Raw genomic sequence first — 21,299 nt, 5'->3', positions numbered from 1 at the left:
TGACCGGACAGAGCGCATTTTAGAAATGGCCTGGCCCCATGCGAATCTTCTGGTGTGCGCAGATGTGCTGGGCCCTCAGAAAGGGGTGGGGGCTGGCCGGGACAGCACCATTTTGCACTGTCCTGGGGAAGCGCGCGCTGGCACAACTTACTTCTGCTCCTTAGAGCACATAATAAAAATAAATGAATTAAATCTAGGGTAGTTAGGGGGGATAGGAAAGGAGCTAACCAGGAAAAACCTTGCGTTGCAGCACGTTTAAAATCTCCCCCCTTGCACCCAGAAAGGCCCCCCGCCCTCACTGATATTAAACTGTGGCACACATGTGCGGGCGGGAATCGTACAGTCTTGTTTTTTAGATTTTGGGCTATGCTACAAGAAAGAGAATGAATGGGAGTGGACTAATTTTTCATGAGGATTTAATATAGGAAATACCGTCAAAGCCAATCGCTAATAAAGTCAGTTAATGAGGCTAATATAGAAGAGCAGACGTTTTTGATTCAGTAGAATGGATGGAAGAAGCGAATGTAAGTTTGGAAGCAGTGAAGAAAGTCTTCTTGGAGAGAGAGGCAGCAGGATCTTGCGCAGATGAGGAATAGCTGAATCTTTTGCTGGCTGATTTCCCTTAATGAGGCCTCTGTTGCTTCCCCTTAGCTGGGACCCAACGTCTCTATCGGGGAAGGTGTGACCGTAGGAGCAGGCGTGAGAGTGCGAGAGTCCATCATCCTGCATGGGGCCCTGCTGCAGGTAAGAAGCAGCCTCGAGCTAGGACAGGGGGCAGGACCTGGATGTTTACTCAGCGCTCAGTGTGGATAAAGTGATCCAGGGAAAAGCAAAACAGTCAGACTTAAAGTTAGCAGAACAGCAGCAAAAAATGAAAGCTACAACAGCAGAGGAGCTGGAAGTCTGCCTCCCCCATCCCCTGACCTATTGCTCTGGGCAGCCAGGACCCCGCCCCCTCCCTGAGGCTACCTGCCCGGTACATTTAAAATATTTCAAGTGGGGGGGGGAACATTTTTCATCTGAGGATTGAGGATAAGAGAAAGCATTCGTAGCTGCTGTGCACAAATGATTTTTAATAAAAGCCGATATTAGAAGAGCTGGCCAGGGGCAAAGATACCCAGATAGCTGAATTGGATTCAGCAGGAGACCTGTCCAGCAGAACAGAATAACTTCATTGCTGCTGGCTGCCTGACTGATTGACTGATCCAAGCATGATGATAGGCCTTGCTACAGCACCTGGAGTACTGCATGCACTTCTGTGAAGAAAGGCTGAAAGGTGTAGGGATGATACATAATAGAGCCACAAGCAAGCGCTTCTTTATCCTGTCCAAAATTACTAGGACCAGGGTGCAGCCAATGTTAGCAGCTTCAAGACAAAATGCAAGAAAGTATATTTAGGCAGTGGGTAGTTAAGGTCATGGGATGTAGTTACAGCAAGCAGCGTAGCAGGTTTCAGAAGAAGGGTAAGGATGCATTCCTGAAAGAGGATAAAACAGGAGTGGCTGGGGCCCAATCTATCGACAAAGAGCACTTAGAGGAGTGCAGTTCTGGGGCTGCTCTGGCAGACAGGATCTTCAGCTCCATGCACCATTGGTCCGACCCTGTCCTGGGGGAGGGAGGCACAGGCATGCAGACGCTGAGGAGGACAGGGGCAGGGGGGATTAGGCTGCAGGAGAAAGGCAGGTCTATTCACAGTATGGAAATTCTGCTGGGGTAGTGGCATGGAAAGGGGAGAAAGGTGCAACTTCCTGCTGCAGTCACTTATAGGTGATTTACACATCTGGCACATTGAAATTTAGCTGAGAACATCCACAGGCAAAAACCACTCCTCCAAATTGCCTCTTTTATAGGTTTAATTTTATCATCACTTTAATGTTTATCAGCAAGTGACTGTTCCCTGTAGGTAGCAGGATCAGTCCGGACAGCTGGGTTATGCCTCCCCTCCAGCAGATGGAGTCAGAGAGAAAACTGAAAGCACCCCCTAGATATACCGGGGTGGCACCTGCCAGCCCTCAGTATTTCTCTGACTCCAGCAGACTGAGAGGCATTACCTGCGGTCCTGGTCTTCCTGCATTTCTACTTTGATTATCCAGGTTTCCTTTGGTTGAAGTAGCACTGACTAGATCAACTAGTTTGTTCCCTCTTTTTTTTTTTTTGGAAAAGAAAAAAAGGGGGGGAAGGAAGTTTTAAGGATAGTTAGTTTTGTTTTTTTATTTCGTGTTACCCGCGCAGCGAGAAGGCAGGCTTAGTAGGGCAATGCCCTCAGACCATTTACCCAGAGCTAGAGGGGTCCAGGGGGAGAGATTACCGGTGGGCCGGTCACCCTCCCCCCACCGTTGTAGTATTCCAGAGGTTTGCCTCTGAAGGGGGCTTAGGAGCAGACATATTATTTGATTTAAAAAAAAAAAAAGTTTCACTGATTGGAGAGCCACTTGAGTCCTGTTGGTGACAGGCAGTGAGCTTATTCTTGCAGCCCCAGCCTGCTGCAATTGGGCCCTGGGAGTCCGGAGGGGGTGGCTGGTTCACCCCGCGCGTTTCTCTAGTGTAGGGGCAGTTCCTTACCTTTGGCGCATTTTTCTGCAGCTCGTCTTCCTGCCTCTTCATGCCGCAATCTTCGGCCTGCGGGGGGGACGGGGGCCGAGCACTGCCCGCAGCGTTTCTTCTGCTTCTTCTGTGGCGCGGCAACGGAGAGTGCCTGGGTCCCGGTCGTCGGCCCTGCCTCCCCTAGAGAGGGAGGTGGCGGCCATTTTGGACACACTGCTGATAGAGGGGACAGCGGAGGAGGAGGAGGATTCCCCTCCTCCTTCCCCGCCTGCCCTAATCCCACAGAGTACACCCGATTGTGAAGCTCCTCAGCCCGCAGGGGACACATTTAAAAGGCCAGTCCCGTTTTCCTCACAGTTTGTGCTGTTGATGCACAAAGCATTCTTGGAGGCAGAGGCGGGTTGGGAGGCGGATGGTCCCTCTCCACCTAAGATCCCTAAGGCAGCACCGGATCAAGAGAAAGCGGGGGCTCGTTGTCCTCGTCCGCAGGAGTTCCGGAGGCCCCGGATCCCACTCCGGATGCAGCAGGAGCAGGCGATTTAGACGGTCAGGTCTGTTGAAGGGGATGACCCCCAGGTTCTTCGCTTGTTTGGTAAGGACGAGCTAAACTATTTAATCCCACATGTTTTGAAGGAGCTGGAAATCTAGGCACCACACCAGGAAGCTGACACTTCCACGGGGGATGTAGCTCTGGCGGGCCTGCGGGCCCCCCCGCAAACTTTTCCCTTCCATCCCAAATTGTTCCAGATTGTCTCTAAGGAATGGGATCTTCCAGAAGCTTCTTTGCGGGTTAGCAGGGCTATGGACAAGTTGTATCCCGTGCCATCTGAGTCCTTGGAACTTCTCAAGACTCCCACAGTGGATTCGGCGGTCACGGCCGTGGTTAAGCATACTACCATCCCCGTGACAGGGGGTATAGTGTTGAAGGATCTCCAGGACCGGAAGTTGGAGATCTTATTGAAGCGCATCTTTGAGGTTGCGGCATTAGGGGTCTGGGCGGCGGTCTGTAGCAGCCTTGTGCAGAGGGCCACTCTTCGCTGGGTTCAACAATTGCTTACAGCACAGGATCTTCCGCCGGACGAAGTGGAGCAGGCCAACTGCGTGGAGGCTGCGGTCGCCTACACAGCGGATGCCTTATATGATCTGCTGCGGACTTCGGCTCGCACTATGTCTTCTGCAGTATCCGCCAGGCGGTTGCTTTGGCTCCGTCGCTGGGCGGCAGATGCTTCCTCTAAGTCACGTTTGGGTTCCTTTCCCTTCAGGGGAAAGTTGTTGTTTGGAGACGAGCTGGATCAACTCATCAAGGACTTGGGAGACAACAAGGTTTATAAGTTGCCTGAGAATAAGCCCAGACAGTCTCGATCCTTTGGGAATTCCAGGGGGCGGTTTCGGGGTCAGCGCCAGTTCCGTATGGGGAGGGGTGGTTCCTTTCCCCAGAGACAGCAAGCTTCGAGGGCACAATCTTAGACTCCTTCCTTTCATGGCAGGCGGCCTCAGCGGTCAGGATCCTCGCAGGCCTTTACCCCCAAAGCTACACAATGAAGGCACACAGACCCATTCCTCCATTCCACGCATCGGGGGTCGGTTGTCCCTGTTTCGGGAGGAATGGGTCAAGATAACATCGGACCAGTGGGTCCTCTACGTGGTACATCACGGTTACGAGTTGGATTTTGCTCGTCCGCTCCGGCATCTTTTTATGACGTCGCCATGCGGTCCTCTGGAAAAGCAGCTAGTTATTGCACAAACTTTGGACCGGTGATCCCAGTTCCGCCGGCCAAATGTCTGACTGGCCGGTATTCCACATACTTTGTGGTTCCAATGAAGGAAGGCACGTTCAGGCCAATCTTGGATTTAAAGCGGGTCAACAGGGCCTTACGTGTTCCTCGTTTTCGCATGGAGACGCTGCGGTCTGTTATTACGGCCGTCCACAAGGGAGAATTTTTGGCTTCTTTGGATCTAACGAAGCATATCTCCACATTGGAATCTGGGAGCATCATCAAAGATACCTGAGGTTCATGGTGTTAGGGGACCATTTCCAGTTTTGTGCCCTTCTGTTCGGGTTAACGACTGCCCCAAGAATGTTCACCAAGGTTCTGGTGGTAGTCGCAGCCTTTCTATGCCATCAAGGAATACTGGTACATCCCTATCTTGACGATTGGCTCATCCGGGCAAAGTCGGAAGCATTGTGCAAGCGGGTGGTTCGGTTGGTGGTGGAACAACTTCAGACGCTAGGTTGGGTAATCAACTTCGCGAAGAGCCAGCTAAAACAGACCCAACAATTGGAGTTCTTGGGAGCCCGGTTCGATACTTCGGTAGGCAAGGTGTTCCTGCCACATCAGCGAATGGTCAATCTGATGGCACAAGTGCAGAACCTGTTGGATCTCCCGATACCTAGGGCCTGGGATTATTTACAAGTCATTGGACATATGGCTTCTACTCTGGAGATGGTACTGTGGGCCTTTGAGCATATGCGGTGTTTACAAAGAGCGCTTCTTTCTCGTTGGGATCCCAGGTCCGAGGATTACGACATGGTGCTACCATAGCTGGAAGCGGCCTGGTCCAGCCTCGCTTGGTGGTTGATCCCGGACCATCTTCTGCAAGGCGTGGACTTAGAACCTCCACCTTGGATAGTCGTGACGACGGATGCCACTCTGTCCGGCTGGGGGGCTGTGTGTCAGTCCCGAGCGGTGCAGGGGACGTGGTCTCCTCGCCAGGCCACTTGGTCCATCAATCGTCTGGAGACCAGAGCGGTCCGTCTGGCCTTGCGTCAACTCCTCCCGATGGTGCACATTCGGGCAGTGCGAGTTCTATCTGACAACGCGACCATGGTGGCATATATAAATCTGCAAGGAGGCAAAAGAAGTCATCCGGTGGCGGCCGAAGCATCATTGTTGATGGCCTGGGCGGAACGTCATTTATCCCGCATCACGGCCACCCATATTGCAGGCGTGGACAACGTTCAGGTGGATTATCTCAGTCTGCAACACCTAGACCCAGGACACCTAGACCCAGGAGAGTGGGAGCTGTCGGCTGAGGCGATGTATCTCATAACCCAGCATTGGGGGTTGCTGCACTTGGACTTGATGGCGACTCGGCTAAATGCAAAGGCGGCGCGGTTCTTCAGCCGAAGGCTGGAATACGGATCGGAAGGGGTGGATGCACTAGTGCTTCCGTGGCCTCCTCACGTCCTCCTTTGTGTTCCCTCCGTGGCCCCTAGTGGGAAAGGTGTTAAGGCGCATAGAATCCCATCGGGGCCTGGTGATTCTTGTGGCTCCGGCTCATCCAGAAGGCTGCTGGATTCAATAAACACCAGCTGCCCCAGTAGTCGAATGGTGGTGGTCTAATCTGCCCTCAAGAGGGCCAAGCGCTCTGACTCATTCCTCCACACACCTGAGGAAGGCCATAGAGTGATGAAAGCTCTGGGGTGGAAGGTATTTTCAAGGCACCATGCTCATTTGCCTGGATTGCTGCCTACCAGCTCTACATGAGCAAGTATTCACAGGACATCTGGAAGCAGGTGCAGGAATAGTTGCAGGACACCCTCATGTCACTGGTGCATAAAGGCCTGGAATGCAGAAAACACTAGGTCCATGCGACCTATGATGATTGAGACTCCATTGAGAGTCTCTGCAGCAGGAATCAGCGCCTGCAGAATGGCTTGGCTGTGGGCTTTGGCTCTCTGACCCAAGGTACAGAACGGCTCACTGACAGGCGGGATACTGGAGAGAATCTTCAGAGATAGGGATGCTGTGGCCCAACTTCAGGGCCTCCAGGAAACGCTCCAACAACTCTCCACCAGTACTCTGGACTTGTCTTCTAGGAATCAGAGATAGGGATGCTGTGGCCCAACTTCAGGGCCTCCAGGAAACCCTCCAACAACTCTCCACCAGTACTCTGGACTTGTCTTCTAGGAGGCTGGTTAGACCGGGGCCAAGGAAGTACTATCTTCCGCTTCCTCACTCCTGTCAACACCATCAGGGCTCCTGCAGCCATCCTAGGCAGCAGAGAGCCCCCAAGCCCCAGCCAGCTCCTCAGCCAACTGTGGGGATGAAGTTTTGACTAGGTTGTAGGGAGCATATGCCAGTTGCCTGTACTCAGAGCAGGCTATGGTTGACCCAGTATAACCTCAAACCAGTGTGTTCTGTCCATAGGTTCAATTGGTACCCACGACAAACTATTGGGTGTCTGCCAGCGCAGACACCCAATTTGGGCGCTGGTAGCGCAGCAGAAGGTACTAGTAATGGAGCTCTCCTCCTTCTTAACAGCCAGAGCAGTAGAGTCCATACCACCAGGGCAAAGAGGGCAGGGATTCTACTCCAGGTACTTCCTGATTCCAAAGAGAACAGGAGGACTCTGTCCGATCCTGGACCTAAGGGCCTTGAACAAGTTTCTAAGAAAAGTTCAAGAAGGTTTCCTTGGGTACCTTTATCCCCCTTTTGCAAAAAGGGGACTGGCTATGCTCCCTCGATCTTAAGGATACACATAAGTATCAAGATCTTCCCTGGTCTCAGGAACTATCTCCGATTTGTGGTGGGAAAAACAGTACCCTTTTGGGCTCTCATCAGCACGAAAGGCGGCGTTGCGTTACAAAATGCATGGCCATGGGGGCAGCACACCTCTGCAGGCTGAGAGTATCTTTTCCCATATCTGTTTGATTGGTTGGTCAAGAGCACATCTCAGGCAGGGGGTGCCAGGACCATGCGCTTGACCATCTGGGTGTTGGAGTCACTAGGTTTCGTTCTTAATTACCCAAAGTCTCATCTCAGCTGTCACTTTGATTGGATTTCATAGGAGCCCTGCTTGACATGACTCAGGTCAAGGACTTCCTGCATCAGCAGGCTATCACCTTGATGACCATCGTGGCAGAAATCCAATAGAGCCAACAGGTGTCAGCCTGGCACATGTTGACACGGTTGGGTTATATGGCCGCAGCTGTCCATATCACTCCCTTAGAACGTTTACACATGCGCAGAGCCCAATGGACCCAGAGGTTGCAGTGGTACCAGACCACTCAGAGCCTTCAGGATTGTATCCTAGTCACCCCATCTCTCTGGAACTCATTGTCCTGGGGGCAGGTACTTTCAAATCTGGAACAAGGAATCTCTTTTCCCCCTACCCAAATTGCCCTAACCATGGATGCATCCACCGTGGGTGGGGGAGCTCACGTAGATTGGCTCAGCACTCAGTGCCTTTGGTCCACTCAGGAATGCTCTTGTCAAATCAACTTCTGGAGTTTTGAGCGATCAGGTACACGCTATGGGCTTTCAAAGATCAGCTGTCCAACAACATTGTCCTGATCCAGACAGACAACCAGGTACCAATGAGCTATGTCCAGATCTGGTTGTGGGCCCTGTCACACAGGATGGTGCTCAGGGCCATGTTCCCGGCTGGGATGGAGAATGTGGTAGTGGACAGGTTCAGTCAAGCCTTCAGACCTCACAAGTGGTCCCTGGACCAGGGGTAGCAAACCGGACATTCTGCCTCTGGGGGAGGCCAGATGTAGATCTGTTCATGTCCCCCTGCAACCGGAAGTTGCCTCAGTTCTGCTCCCTGTATAGGTCAGATGGCAAATCAGCCTCAGATGCCCTTGCCTGTCATTGGAGCAAGGGTCTTCTGATTGCGTCTCCTCAGATTCCCTTAGTGGCGAAGACTCTCTTGAAGCTTCACAAAGGACAGGGGGGACTATAATCCTCATAGCCCCTCATTGGCCAAGACAGGTCTGATTTTCACTCCTACCGGAGTTGTCCATCCAGAGACCGATCAGTTTGGGGACTTCCCCAGATCTCATGACAAGATCAAGGCAGTCTGCTGCATCCTAGCTTCCAGGCCCCTCTCGCTCACAGCCTGGATCTTGAAAGGTTAAATCCTGCAGCCTCTTGATCTTTTAGAGCAGTGGTCCCCAACCTTTTTTGCACCAGGGACTGGCTTCAAGCAAGACCATTTTTCCATGGCCCGGCAGGGTGGGGTGGGGGTGGGGCTTTGGTCATATGGGGGCAGGGTTATGGAGGGGGTTGCATTTTAGTGCATACTCATTTAATTATGACATTTATAATGTGAATGTGACTCAACTCACCATAGGTTCTCACATGCATGGCACACTGACCCATGATCGTCACGGGGCTAGATGTAAAAGTACAGTTTGTATCCACGGGAACCCCCCTGACCCACAATAATGGATGTAAAGCAGAATTATGACATTCCCCATACAACTCACCCTACAAAAAAGATATTCTGGTTCTGGTGTCATCTCAGTAACAGCAACTCAAACTCCTTCTACTTTCAGGCTCAATAGCCCTACTTATGAAAAGACAGCAGTTTATCACCAATGCATGTCCTCTGAGAAAATACAACAAATAAGACCGAGACAGTAAAATACCTCACCTCGGTCACATACACAGAACCGACCTAACATACTCCCAGGATCTGTAGTAATGCACATAAACTAATCCGCACACAGTTACACCTGTATTATGGAATACACTCAAACAGGAGCAACCCTATCTATGAAAAGGCAACACTACAAATATTAAATCAGGCCCTAAAAACCAATACACCTCTTATTAGGAAAACAGAACTAGCAAGCAGCTATAGATCCCCACACAGAAATAATTGTAAAACTATACTAATAAGCAGAATAAATGTTTCAAAACAGCTATGAACAGAATAACATCCAACAATTAAAAACTCATAAAAACTATTAAAAAGTCTCCAAACACCAATAAAATATTTCAAAAAAGCAGACATCACACAATTAAAATGGCAGTCAAGAAAAATAAACTTAAAAAGCCACCTTTACTTACCCCCTCCAGCAGCTCTCCTACTCCCCTTCCCTGCAGGCCGTGGCACACACCAGAAGCAGCAGTAGAAGCTAAGCTCTATACTCATGGTCCTCTTCCTTAGTGCCCATGACTCACACACACACCATACCAGTCATGCCCCCATGACCAGTTTCTGTCTCTCACACACCAATCATCTCCCAAACAGTCTTTGGCACACACACACACCAGTCACCTTCCTGAACAGTTTCTCATGCCATACACACACACAGGCTTCCCACTCCTGTGTTCTACTTACATATATGGGCTTCTCACTCTCATAATCACTTTCTCTGTCTCTCTCTCTCACACACACACACTCACTCACTCCCATGTTCTCTTTCAGATATACAGGCTTCTCCCTCCCATGTGTCTCACACACACCCAGGTTTCTCACTCCCATGCTCACTTCTCTTCACATGCACAGGCTTCTCATTCCCATAATCACTTTCTCTCTGCTACACACACACACATACACCAGTCTCTCTCTCTCATTTCCATGCTCGCTCTCCAGGTGCACAGGCTTCTCATTCCCTGAATCACATTTTCTCACATTCACACACACCAGTCTCTTTCTCTCACACACACAGTCACCTTATCAAGCAGTCTCTCTCTCTCATGCATGCACACTCACCCAGGCCTCTCACTCCCATGCTTTCTTTCACCCCCACAACACCAGGCTTCTTACGCCCATGCTTTCTCACATACCCAGACTTCTCACTTCCATGCTTTTTCTCTCACACACACACACACACACATCAGTCACCTCCCTGAGCAATCACTTTCATTGTCTCTCACACACACACACACACACACACACACACACCAGCTCTCTGACCAGTCAATCACACACATGCTGGCTGCTTCTCTCTCTCTTTCTCTCACTCACTTCCTCTCCCCCCCCCCCCCCCGAGCACAAACGGTAGCTGCACCACCTCCTCCTCCAGCCCCCGCAGGCCAAGAAAGAAGAATCCCATCGGCCGCGAGAGGCTCACGTTGCTGTCTCCTTTACCTATTATCAGCTGCTTCGATTGCTCGGGGGCCGATGCTGCTGTCGCCGCTGCTATTTTTTTCATGCGGCACGGCTCTTTCTCCTTCCCGCGCACCGCATATCACTTCCTGTTCCGGGTCAGAGGGAGGGGGCGGAAAGAAGAAAAGGCCCAGCCGCGGATGCCACAGCTTTTTTTTTTTTTTTGCACCGCTGCCATTCCGGCTGGGCTTGAACGTGCTAATAGCCCAGCGGCAACGGCAGCAGGGAAAGAAAAGCAGCGGGAGAGACCGGGAGCGCGCGACACACCTGCCGGTGCTTGGTGGCGCCACGGACCGGCAAAAAAACTCCCGCGGACCGGTGGTTGGGGACCCCTGTTTTAGAGAATGTATCCCAGCTTCTAGCGGAAGGCTGCTAGAAAGTCCTAAGGACTGAAGTGGAGGAGATTTTCCATATGGTGTGAGCAGAAAGCCCTAGATCCATTCTCCTGACCCACACAAAAACTGCTTCTATACCTATCAGAGGCTGGCTTGAAAACCAACTCTAGTAGAGTTCATCTGAGTGCAATTGGCACATCCCACCATGGTGTAGATGGTACGCCCATGTCTGTAAAGCCTATAGTTGTACATTTTATGTGGGCCTGCTTCAATTGAAGCCTCCCCTAAGACCTCCTGCTTTGTCTTAGGACCTCAACATGGTCTTAGCTCAGCTGATGAAAGCTCCTTTTGAGGCACTGCTCACTTGTGACCTTAAGTACCTGACGAGGTGGTCATATTTTTGGTTCACTTAAGCGCACAGGGTGAGCAAGCTCCAGGCCTTAGTGACTTATCCATCTTAAAATAAGATTTATCATGACAGGGTGGTATTGCATACACACCCTATGTTTCTGCCTGAAGTGGTGATGGATTTCCATCTTAACCAGTCAATTGTCCTGCCAATATTTTTTTCCAGGCCCCATTCGCACCAAGGTGAACAAGTACTGCACCGTTTGGGCTGCAAGTGAGCCTTAAGCCTTCTGTCTGGAGCAGACAGAACCCCATAGACAATCCATCCAATTTTGTGTTTCTTTTGATAAGAAGAAGTTGGGCATTGGCGTTGCCAGACAGACAGTATCCAGTTGGCATCTCCCTCGGTTATGCCCAAGCAGGACTGCATCTTGGGGGTCGTTACAAGGCTCCTTCTGTCAGAGGGCATGGCAGTGTCGGTTGCCCACTTGTGAGCAGTTCCCATGGAGGCGATCTGCAAGGCTGCGATGTGGCGTCCTCTCCGGCCATTCACATCTCAGTACTGTGTGGAGAGGACTGCCATCACCACAGTAGGTTCAGGCAGTCTGTCCTTCGGAATCTGTTTGAGGTGTAGAACCCAACTCTCTTGCCTAGGGTCCCTTTAGGTTCAGACTGTCGCTCCCCTCTCGTTACCAATAGCACCAGTGTTATGCCCATTCGTTAGGGGTCTTGGTCCCCTTTTGTGTTAGGTGAATCCCTAGCTAAAGAATACTATGCTGCTTGTCCTCAGGAAAAAAACAAAATGGCTTACCTGTAACAGGTGTTCCCTGTACGTACCAGGATCAGTCCAGGACACCTGGGTTGTGACTCCGCACCAGTAGATGGAGACAGACTAAAACTTGTGGGTGGAGCCATATAAGCCCCTGTGCCAGTCACAGCCCCTCAGTCTTACTCTGTCTCCAGTAGATGGTGCAGGTCCAGTCACAGCCCTGCCTGACCTGATTCTGGTGGTTAGTCAGGTTTGATTTTTTGAGCTAGTTGTGTTAGGTCTAATTGTTCTGTACTAAATTGGGTTTTGTTTTTTAATTCTTTCCCGGGTGCCCTGCCTCCCAGGGAAGTTGAGAGGTCCTGAGGGGACTACCCTCCCCCGGTTGAGGCCGCTGCCAGGGTTGAGGACCCGGCTAAACTAGTGGCAGCGTCAGGGGTGACACCAGGGAGCCTGGTTCACTCACCCCTGCAGGAAATAGGGCTTTTCAGAACCAGGGACAGCGCGTTTTTTGTGTAAAAAAAAAAAAAAAAAAAAAATTGTTAGCGGGACTCTCTGCTTCCCACCCTCGATGACTTAGCTCTGGTACATCCCAGGTGTCCTGGACTGATCCTGGTACGTACAGGGAAAGGAAAATTAGTTTCTTACCTGATAATTTTCGTTCCTGTAGTACCAAGGATCAGTCCAGGATCCCACCCGCAGTGCTGCGCTATAGTAATGGAGAGTCCGCTCATTGTTGTTTTTAGTACGCAGACCCCTTGTTTTGTTCGCTCTCCCGGTTGGGGAGTCTGTTTTCCTGTAGGGGTGTTGGAGTTATTTTCGTTTACTTAGCAAGTTTCTATGGTTAGCTATGTTGTCTTATGGATTTTTTTCTACTTTGACATTACGTATGACTGAGGGGCTGTGACTGGCACAGGGGCATATATGGCTCCGCCCACAAGTTTTAGTCTGTCTCCATCTACTGGTGCGGAGCCACAACCCAGGTGTCCTGGACTGATCCTGGTACTACAGGAACAAAAATTATCAGGTAAGAAACTAATTTTCCTTTCTCCGAGGACAGCAGGATGTTAGTCCTCACGAAATCCACCTGCCATCCTGCAGAGTTGGGATTCTTCTATTTATTTTAATCATAATTCTGGAGAGGGACCGCGCCTGGATGTATGGTATAGGGCATGCTCAGTGGGCCCTGTCAAAGTTCTAGAAACATTGACATAAGTTTTCTCCATGGGGTCTCCAGCTGTGTGAGGACTACATCCTGCTGGCTCTGAGAACACCTGTTACAGGTAAGCAACTCTGCTTTCCTGCTGCAACTACATCCACCCCACCACTAGTTCTGCTTTTTTAACTGTAGCTAGAGAGACAGAAAACAGAGAATTAAAAGAGAAAAGACTAAAAGCAGCAGTACAGTGGGGAAGGGGAGCATGGAGCCATGGGTGGCCCTCCTGAAGGCAAAGTTTGCATACCCCTGAACGTGTAGCCCTCTGTCTCGTTTGCCTCCTTTAGGATCATAGCTGTGTGCTCAACAGTATCGTGGGATGGGACAGTACCATTGGTCGCTGGGCACGGGTGGAGGGAACGCCCAGTGACCCAAACCCAAATGATCCCTATGCAAAAATGGACAGCGAGACCCTCTTCAGAGATGGAAAACTTACCCCCTCTATAACCATCCTGGGTAAGTATCAGCTATGTACCTGCTGGGGTAAGGAATAACAGCAACTACAAAGATCAGCAGAGGGGAGGCAGGAAGAAGAATGCAGAGTGAAAAAGCACTACTCACCCCCTGGATAAGCTTCAGTGCATGGTAAAAGGTTGCATGAGCCTTGGGGTAAGACTGCATAGTGAGTGACTGAGGGAGTCGTATCGCCAGCAGCCTCATGAAATGGGACCGCTTCCTTATGACATCAGATTCATACAAGCCCACCACTAGCTGGACGGACAGGCAGAGACCGCATTACTTCTGGTGCATGCATTTCTCAGCCAGGTCCTGGATGGACAGGCAGCGTTACTGACGGAGCATGTTTTTCTCAGGCTGTGATCTCTCTCTCTCTCTCCCCTAGGTTGTAATGTTTCCATCCCTGCAGAGGTCGTCATTCTGAACTCTATCGTCCTTCCTCACAAAGAGCTGACTCGCAGCTTCAAAAACCAGATTATCCTTTAGTACGATACCTGCAGCCAGGATGCAAAGTGGGAGCAGAGGGCCAGGAGCTGCTAGCAGCTATGTGCGTATCCCTGCAAGTTCAGACGTCTGGATAATCCTCAAGTTGTTACTATTCATGCTAACAGAGGCTGGTGGCTGCAGCCGGCTTCTGCCTCCAGACGGTTATGTGGTGGGATTTAGGTTCTTCAGAAGACTCTCTCGCTGCCAGCTCCTGTAAACCAGTGATGTAGCTCTATGTATAAATGTAAATGAAATGTGAGCAGACAATCTGGTAATGATTTCTTGGGATAGGCTTGCATGCCTCTCTTAGCTTGGGGAAGAAAGAAGAGAGACTCGCTCAAGCTCTGCCACAGAAATTTAATGGGAAATGTATTGTTACACTCTCAGCCTGTTGCTCTCCCACACATTTTAAACTAAACTAGTTCCTGAGTTGTGAAAAAGTACAGAGCGGCAATAGTGAATATCCCTAATCCCAATGAGCAGGACCTGGCGTGGGAAGTGCTCGGAGCTCAGGTTCACAGCTGAGCGGCGCAAGTGCCAGGAATCCGTGAAACCCCACAGAAAGGTGCAAAAGGCGAGTGCAGTCCACCAGCGTGCACGTGCGGCCAGTGCGGCCATAACTGCTTGAAGGGTCAGCGTGAACAGCGGTGCGAGGTGCTGGCATGGACCTGTTTCACGGATGGTCTTTGACCCAAGTCCAGACCGAGCCACTCTCACAAATCAGGTGGTTTCCTGTCACGACGATCCACCCACATCATGTCACAGACCCTTCTAAGCCTGCAGGCTCTCCCATCTCTTCCCCAACCAGCAGAGCTGCTTATGCATTCGGGGAGGTGAAAAACCTGTTGTTCTTCTTGGCCTGGCTGCTTTTTGTATGTGACGCAGCTCTGTAAACAAGGAGAGAAAGGGTTTAAAATGAGAAACACAGCTATGCTCAGGGCAGTGTGCGGAGCAGGATTAGGGCACTGCTTCTAGGCAGTGGGAGAACAACACTGTGCTAGGAAAGCGACTTGTTGTAGGGGCCCCCAGCTTGTTACAGGCCCACTCTGCAGCCTGCGTTACTCTGACCAGCCAGGGTTGTACTAGACAAGCGGGTGGAGTATTTCAGTCTTACTCTGACACTTACGCATGTGCGAAGGGGGTCACCAGGACGTTCCTGATTTTGTTAGGTAGACAGCCGGTAGATAGAGTCCCCTGGGCTGCGTTGATCTCTGGAGACGTCAAGGGTCGAAAGAGTCTACCTGTGCAGGAAGTAGGTGGTAAGCAGAGGAGCAGATAGATCAATAGCTTTAAATCCTAATGGAAATGCAGGCTGCAGTAATGGAATTAAATTAGCACTAGGTCTGTCTGGCAGGCTACAAGTTCAGTAATAACTAGAAGTCCTAGCAGATACCACAAGCATTCATATGGGCGAGTGGCTGGCAGAATATGCCCTCCTGTCAACCATTCGCACGGGGAAGGGAAACGGTCCAGAAAGGCCATTGGGACTTAGGAAGCCATCGTTTGGGTGACAACCATGCTAGTTTTGATTGCTATATTATACAAGAGGGGAAAACGGCAGCTCGTCTTAGGGAGCAATATCCTACGAGTGGCCGTGCTCTGTGGCAGACAGCTGGGATAGGTCCTTGCAGTGTGGATGGAATAACTAGGCCCGCTGCAGGGATCAATTGGGCTTCTGGTACTATTTGGTACTGGGTTTCAGAGCATTTTTTTTTTTTTTTTAATTGCCCATCAATGTTTATTTTCAGATAAAATGTGTTCCACTTCCCAGCATCTCTACACTCTGCCAATATGAAGAAGGAAAGAAAGGTTACTCAAGACTATTTAGTACAGGAGTATCAATAAGGAAGAAATACGCAGAGTTTGATCCTGGTACATCAATGCCAGACTGGGTTAGACCTTCAAGCCCAGCAGCCTATCTCCAACGTTGGCTGATCTGGGACACTTGGGAGTACCTTGCTGATCCATATTCTTAGATCCATTGCATATTGCTCACTCCCTGAATTAGCAATCCAAGTTTACTCGGGTAACAGTTGCTAATGAACCTGATTGGATGCTTAATAAAGATTCAGTGCAAAAAAAGGCAGAGTCATGCATTTGGGGTGCAGAAATCCAAGGGATTGGCATAGGATGGAGAAGTGTAAAAAAAAAAAATTTTTGGTGAAGGGTGAGATGTAAATGTGTACCAACAAGGAGCGCATGGAGCAGTCCCTAATCTCAAGGCAGCGAAACAGCCTGATAAGGCCATGATCAGAACTAGGATTCTGGAATACATGGGGAGAGGCAGAATTAGCAGGGGGAAGGGAAAAAAAAAAAAAAGTTGTTCAAGACCTCACCTAGACTCTCATGTTATGTTCTTATGGTCTCCAGCCAAAAAGAAATTACCATACTGGGTCAGACAGGCGCACGTAAACCCAGCATCCGGTTTCCAACAATGGTCAAAGCCAGGTTACAAGTACCCAAACAGTGGCATTAGTAACATGGGATTTATTTACTAAATTAGTAGTGGCTATTCACAGAGTCAACGTGATAGCAGTTTATGGACTTTGCCAGGAGCTTGTCCAAACCTTTATTAAACCCAGCTATGCTTATCACATCCTCTGGCAATGAATGCCAGAGCTTAACTGCAATGAGTGGAAAAAAAATATAAAATTCAGTTTTGTTTTAAAATGTGCTACTTGCAAACTTCATGGAGTGCTCTCTAGTCCTTGTATTCTCCTAGGACAAGCAGGATGGTAGTCCTCACATATGGGTGACATCATCAGATGGAGCCCAGCATGGAAAACACCTGTCAAAGTTTCTAGAACTGACTGGCACACTGAGCATGCCACTATCCACATGGCCACGCGGGGGTCGCCCTTCATTCTCTCTTTCCACATTGCAGTTGCCTCACGGTGGTGGAGCTCTGCTCCATCTTCAGAGTTCTTAGTTTGTTTCCTTGCGCTTTTTTTTTTGCTCCCTTCCCTGCTTCCACCCTAGTCAGTGGGGCGGCACGGTAAGTTTTACCTTCTTTGCGGTCAGTTCAGAGGGTTTTTTGGCGTGTCTGCTCTGCACCATCTGCTCGTCAGCTTGACGCATGTTCTCCTCCAGTTTCCTGCGATACCTCCAGTGCCCATGGACTATGTCTTTGACTGAGCCGCATGAAGTCTGTATTCTTTGCCTGGGGGCATCGTAAGTCATCTGGGGATGCTGTATTTGCAACCAGATAATTCCCAAGGATGATCGGGTGTGTTTGGATGAAAATGGAGAAATATTTTGGCCCTAAGAAGTTGGGGCCTTCCAGGCTGGCATCCAGCATGTCGATGCTGCAAGGGGAACCCATGGACACTGAACCCTCAGTGTCCACCCCACTCAGGCTCCCCCTCCGGAAAGGGGCGTCTGATCAACTGCTGTCGTTGTCCTCCCATTCCAGGATGTCCAATTCTTCACCCTCCTCAGCACCAGGGGAAAGAGTGGGCCGAGTACCGGAGCTCGAGGAAGCACTGTCACTGGTCACCATCTGGGCATGACTCCAGTTCTGAGATGATGCCGGCATCAGCCATGTTGCTCCCGAAGCGACCCTGCCGAGATCCGGCTTTGCCCGCGTCTGATACACTCCCCACAGATTCCCATGTCTGTGCCGGGCACCAATCCCCCTTGTTTTGAGGTCGATCCGGTGGCACCTGCTCCTCCTCCACCTGCCCTGTCCGTGGCAGCCTTCAAGGGAGGGGCTGGATCGTAGGGTTCAGTTGGCAGTGCTCTGAGCCCTCAGGGGTATTGAGCTGCAGGCCCTGTCGGTGCCTCCACAGATGCCAGAGAGCCCACGCCCTCGATCCTAACATCGCTGCTGGAATGCCTTGATGTATTACTCAGTGCCCTCCCTATGCAGCAAGTGCCCAGCGGTTCCTTGGTCCTCTGGCAGTCATCGTTGCCTCCCTCCTCGTTCAGAAGTCCCTTGGGTTTGAATAGTGCCAGCTCCCCCATCAGTCTGTGGTAGTGGAATCTACCCTCAAAAATGCGAGGCGGTCGCGAACCCATGCGTCCGCGCTTTCAGGCCGGGACCATAGGGAATGGAACATGCTGGGTAGGAAGGTGTTCCAGGGGGAAGTGTTAATAGCCTGTATCGCCTCCTACCAGTTATATATGGCCCAATACTTTCGGAACCTTTGGAAGAAGCTTCAGGAATTGGCGGAACGCCTCCCTCAACAGCAGCAGGATGCATTCCTAGTGCTTGTTCAGTAGGGCTTCGAGTGTGGTAAGCACAAGGTGTGTTCCATGTATGATGTTTTTGAGACAGCTCGAGTGGCCGCAGTGCGCATCGGAGCCCGCAGAATGGCCTGGCTAAGAGCCTCGGATCTTCAGCCAGAGGTCCAGGAGAAACTTTGACTTCTCCTGTACAGGGGATAATCTTTTTGGAGATAAGGTCCAAGATACTGTGGCTCAGCTAAAGGATCATAATGAGACCCTCCAGCATCTTTCTGCTAGCACCTTGGATTCTCCCCTTCTCGGCCAGGTCGGCGAGGCAAGGGGCCAGACTGTCTTTTTACTCTCAGAGAAAATATTATCCTCCAGTCTCCCCTCTCTAGAGCCAGCTCCAAGCTGCTACGGACACCTAGACCTCAGCCAGTGCCTCAGGCGAGTCCTGCTCCGGGGTTTTGACTGGCAGAGAGGGAGCACAAATCCAGTCACCATACCCTCTGAGCCGGATCCTCCAGTAGGAGGCTGCCTGTATCTCTTTCTCTGGATTGCTGATTAGCGATTACATCGGATCGGTGGGTCCTATCCATTGATCGCCAAAGAGTGAGTCCAGGGACGCTCCCCCGTGTCTCTCTTGGGGTCAGTCTCCACATCAGGAGATCCTGTTGTCCGAGCTCTCTGCCTTCATTCATTCCAGGGCAGTCGAGCCAGTTCCTCTGCAGCAACCGGGTTATTTCCTGATCCCCATGAGGACTGGGGAACTCTGTCCCATTCTGGTGCTGAGGGCTCTAAATAGTTTTCTCAGATGAGATAAGTTCAAGATGGTCTCCCCCTTGGCACTCTGATCCCTTTCTTACAGAGGGGAGAATGGCTTTGCTCCCTTGATCTAAAGGACACATATGCACACAGATCGCCCGCAGCCACCGGAGATATCTCCGCTTCTTGGTGGGCTCCAGGCATTTTCAATACAGGGTGTTACCATTTGGCCTCGCCTCTTCACCAAATGCCTAGCACCAGTAGCAGTGCACCTGTGCCATCTAGGGGCGCAGGTGTTCCCTTACTTAGGCAACTGGCTCATCAAGAGCACCTCTCAACAGGGAGCACTTTGGTCTCTGCGCTTAACCATTCAGGTGTTGGAGACTCAGGTTCGTCATCTACCCGAAATCCCATCTGACATCCTGCTCTTGGATTTCTTCGGTGCCCACCTGAACATGGCGGAGGGCAAGGCCTATCTCCCTCGCAACCGAGCGCTCACATTGGTGGATTTGGCGAGCTTGGTGCATCACTGCCTGGCTGATGCTCCGCCTTCTGGGCCACGGTCTTTGTCAGCTTACATATGCGCAGGGAGCAGTGGATCTTCCGGTCCCAGTGGCGGCAAGCCTCCCAGGACCTCAATGTGCGTGTGTGTGTCACACCGCCGCTCCAGATTTCCTTGTCCTGGTGGGGAGGACCTAACCAATCTGGAACAGTCCCCCTCCTTCCACGTCATCCTCACCACCGATGAATCCACATTGGGGTGGGGTGCCCCCGTGGAAGGGCTCCCCACCCAGGGCCTGTCAGCAGCTCAGGAGGGTCAGTACCAGATCAACTTCCTGGAGCTCTGGGTGATCAGTTAGCCACTTGGTGTCCAAAATCGGTCCTCTTCTAGACAATCAGGTAGCGATGTGGTACATCAACAAACAGGGAGGCACGGGATCATTCCTCCTCTGTCCTGGGCCCACTCTCAGAACGTATTTTGAGCTGTGTACTTAGCGGGGACGGAGAATATAGTGGCAGACCAGCTCAGTCGGGCTTTTCTCTGGACATGGCGGTGGCGAACATGATCTTCCGTCTGTGGGTGGATCTGTTTTTGCCTCCCCCTGCAACAACAAGGTGGAGTCCTTTTGCTCCCTCTAGTGGGAGGACGTCACGGCAAACCAGCCTTGGATGCCTTTGCCCAACACTGGGCAAGGGGCTTCTGTATGCATATCCTCCACTTCCACTGGTGCTGAAGTTGCTCCTGAAGCTCCAGCAGGAAAGGGGGGACCATGATTCTCATAGCCTGCTGGTGGCCACGTCAGGTTTGGTTCCCACTCCTGCAGGTCCTCTCGGTCCAGACCTAATCAGTTTGGGCACCTCCCAGACCCTAGTCACACAGTATCAGGGAAGGAGGCATCATCTAAACCTCAGGGCATTATCTCTGATGGCCTGGATGTTGAAAGGCTAGTCTTGCAGCCCCTGTCTCTGTCTGAAAATGTCTCGCAGGTTCTGGTTGCCTCCAGGAAGCCTTCAACTAGAAAGTCGTACAGCCTGAAGTAGAAGAGGTTTACTGTCTGGTGTGAGCAGCATCAGTTGGATCAGTTTACCTGCTCCACCCCAAAGCTCTTGGGGTGGAGCAGGTAACTGTCAGAAGCTGGTTTAAAGACCAATTCGGTCAGAGTGCATCTCAGTGCCATTGGGGCATATTCTCATGGGGTGAACGGTACGCCTGATTTATGCATGGTCTGTTTCATTTGAAACCCCCTCTGCACCCTCCGCCTGTATCCTGGGCTCTTAATGTGGTCTTGGCTCACCTCATGAAGGACCCTTTTGAGCCTTCGCACTCATGTGACCTGAAATATCTGACCTAGGTGGTCATCTTCTTGGTTGCGGTCACGTCAGGAGTTGGTGATGTACCCACCTTTTACGAAGTTCTTTCACAACAAGGTGGGTCTCCGTACTCACTCTAAGTTCTTGCCTAAGGTGGTATCAGACTTCCATCTGACCCAGTCTGTCATCCTACAAGATCGGGCAGCGCCGTTATAAAGAACAGTTTTAGACACATAACATCTGTGACAGGATATCATCTTAAAATACTTAATTGAAAAAAAAAAAAAAAAAAGAGTATAAGACCGGTGACTAACAATTGGCTCATAAGAAGTTTCTGAAATTTCAGATTTCTCGCCAATACTGAGGTCTTCTCTCTACCATAAAAAATTTACTGTTAAAAATTTGTTATTTAAAGAAATTAATAAAGAATAATTCATTTTAATGGTATATTACAATCAGAATTTCAATAATTTTTGGTAGCAGACATCATATAACTTGTCATTTCATGTAATTTACCATAAGAATATAAGAAATTGCCATGCTGGGTCAGACCAAGGGT

The 21,299-nt window shown here is 50.6% G+C and overlaps 2 protein-coding genes across 4 annotated transcripts in view; one reads left to right on the top strand and one right to left on the bottom strand.

Moving 5' to 3' along the window:
• The window catches only part of GMPPA (GDP-mannose pyrophosphorylase A), a 71,121-nt gene extending 56,866 nt beyond the window's left edge, over positions 1 to 14,255 (top strand). For both annotated transcript variants that reach the window (XM_029605008.1, XM_029605009.1), the window contains 3 exons: positions 652 to 744; positions 13,342 to 13,510; positions 13,896 to 14,255. In XM_029605008.1, coding sequence (XP_029460868.1) covers positions 652 to 744; positions 13,342 to 13,510; positions 13,896 to 13,996 — 363 coding nt within the window. In that variant the 3' untranslated portion in view covers positions 13,997 to 14,255. The remainder of the gene's footprint in view (positions 1 to 651; positions 745 to 13,341; positions 13,511 to 13,895) is intronic.
• Positions 14,256 to 14,338: 83 nt separating this feature from the next.
• Positions 14,339 to 21,299, bottom strand: part of LOC115093364 (rac GTPase-activating protein 1-like) — a gene marked incomplete at its 5' end in the record, with an annotated part of 97,334 nt that continues 90,373 nt past the window's right edge. For both annotated transcript variants that reach the window (XM_029605006.1, XM_029605007.1), the window contains 2 exon segments: positions 14,339 to 14,883; positions 15,123 to 15,237. In XM_029605006.1, the coding sequence (XP_029460866.1) occupies positions 14,814 to 14,883; positions 15,123 to 15,237 (185 nt within the window).

This window comes from Rhinatrema bivittatum, chromosome 6 (assembly GCF_901001135.1).
Source record: "Rhinatrema bivittatum chromosome 6, aRhiBiv1.1, whole genome shotgun sequence".
Lineage (NCBI taxonomy): Eukaryota > Metazoa > Chordata > Amphibia > Gymnophiona > Rhinatrematidae > Rhinatrema > Rhinatrema bivittatum.
This window is presented reverse-complemented; position numbering and strand designations above follow the sequence as displayed.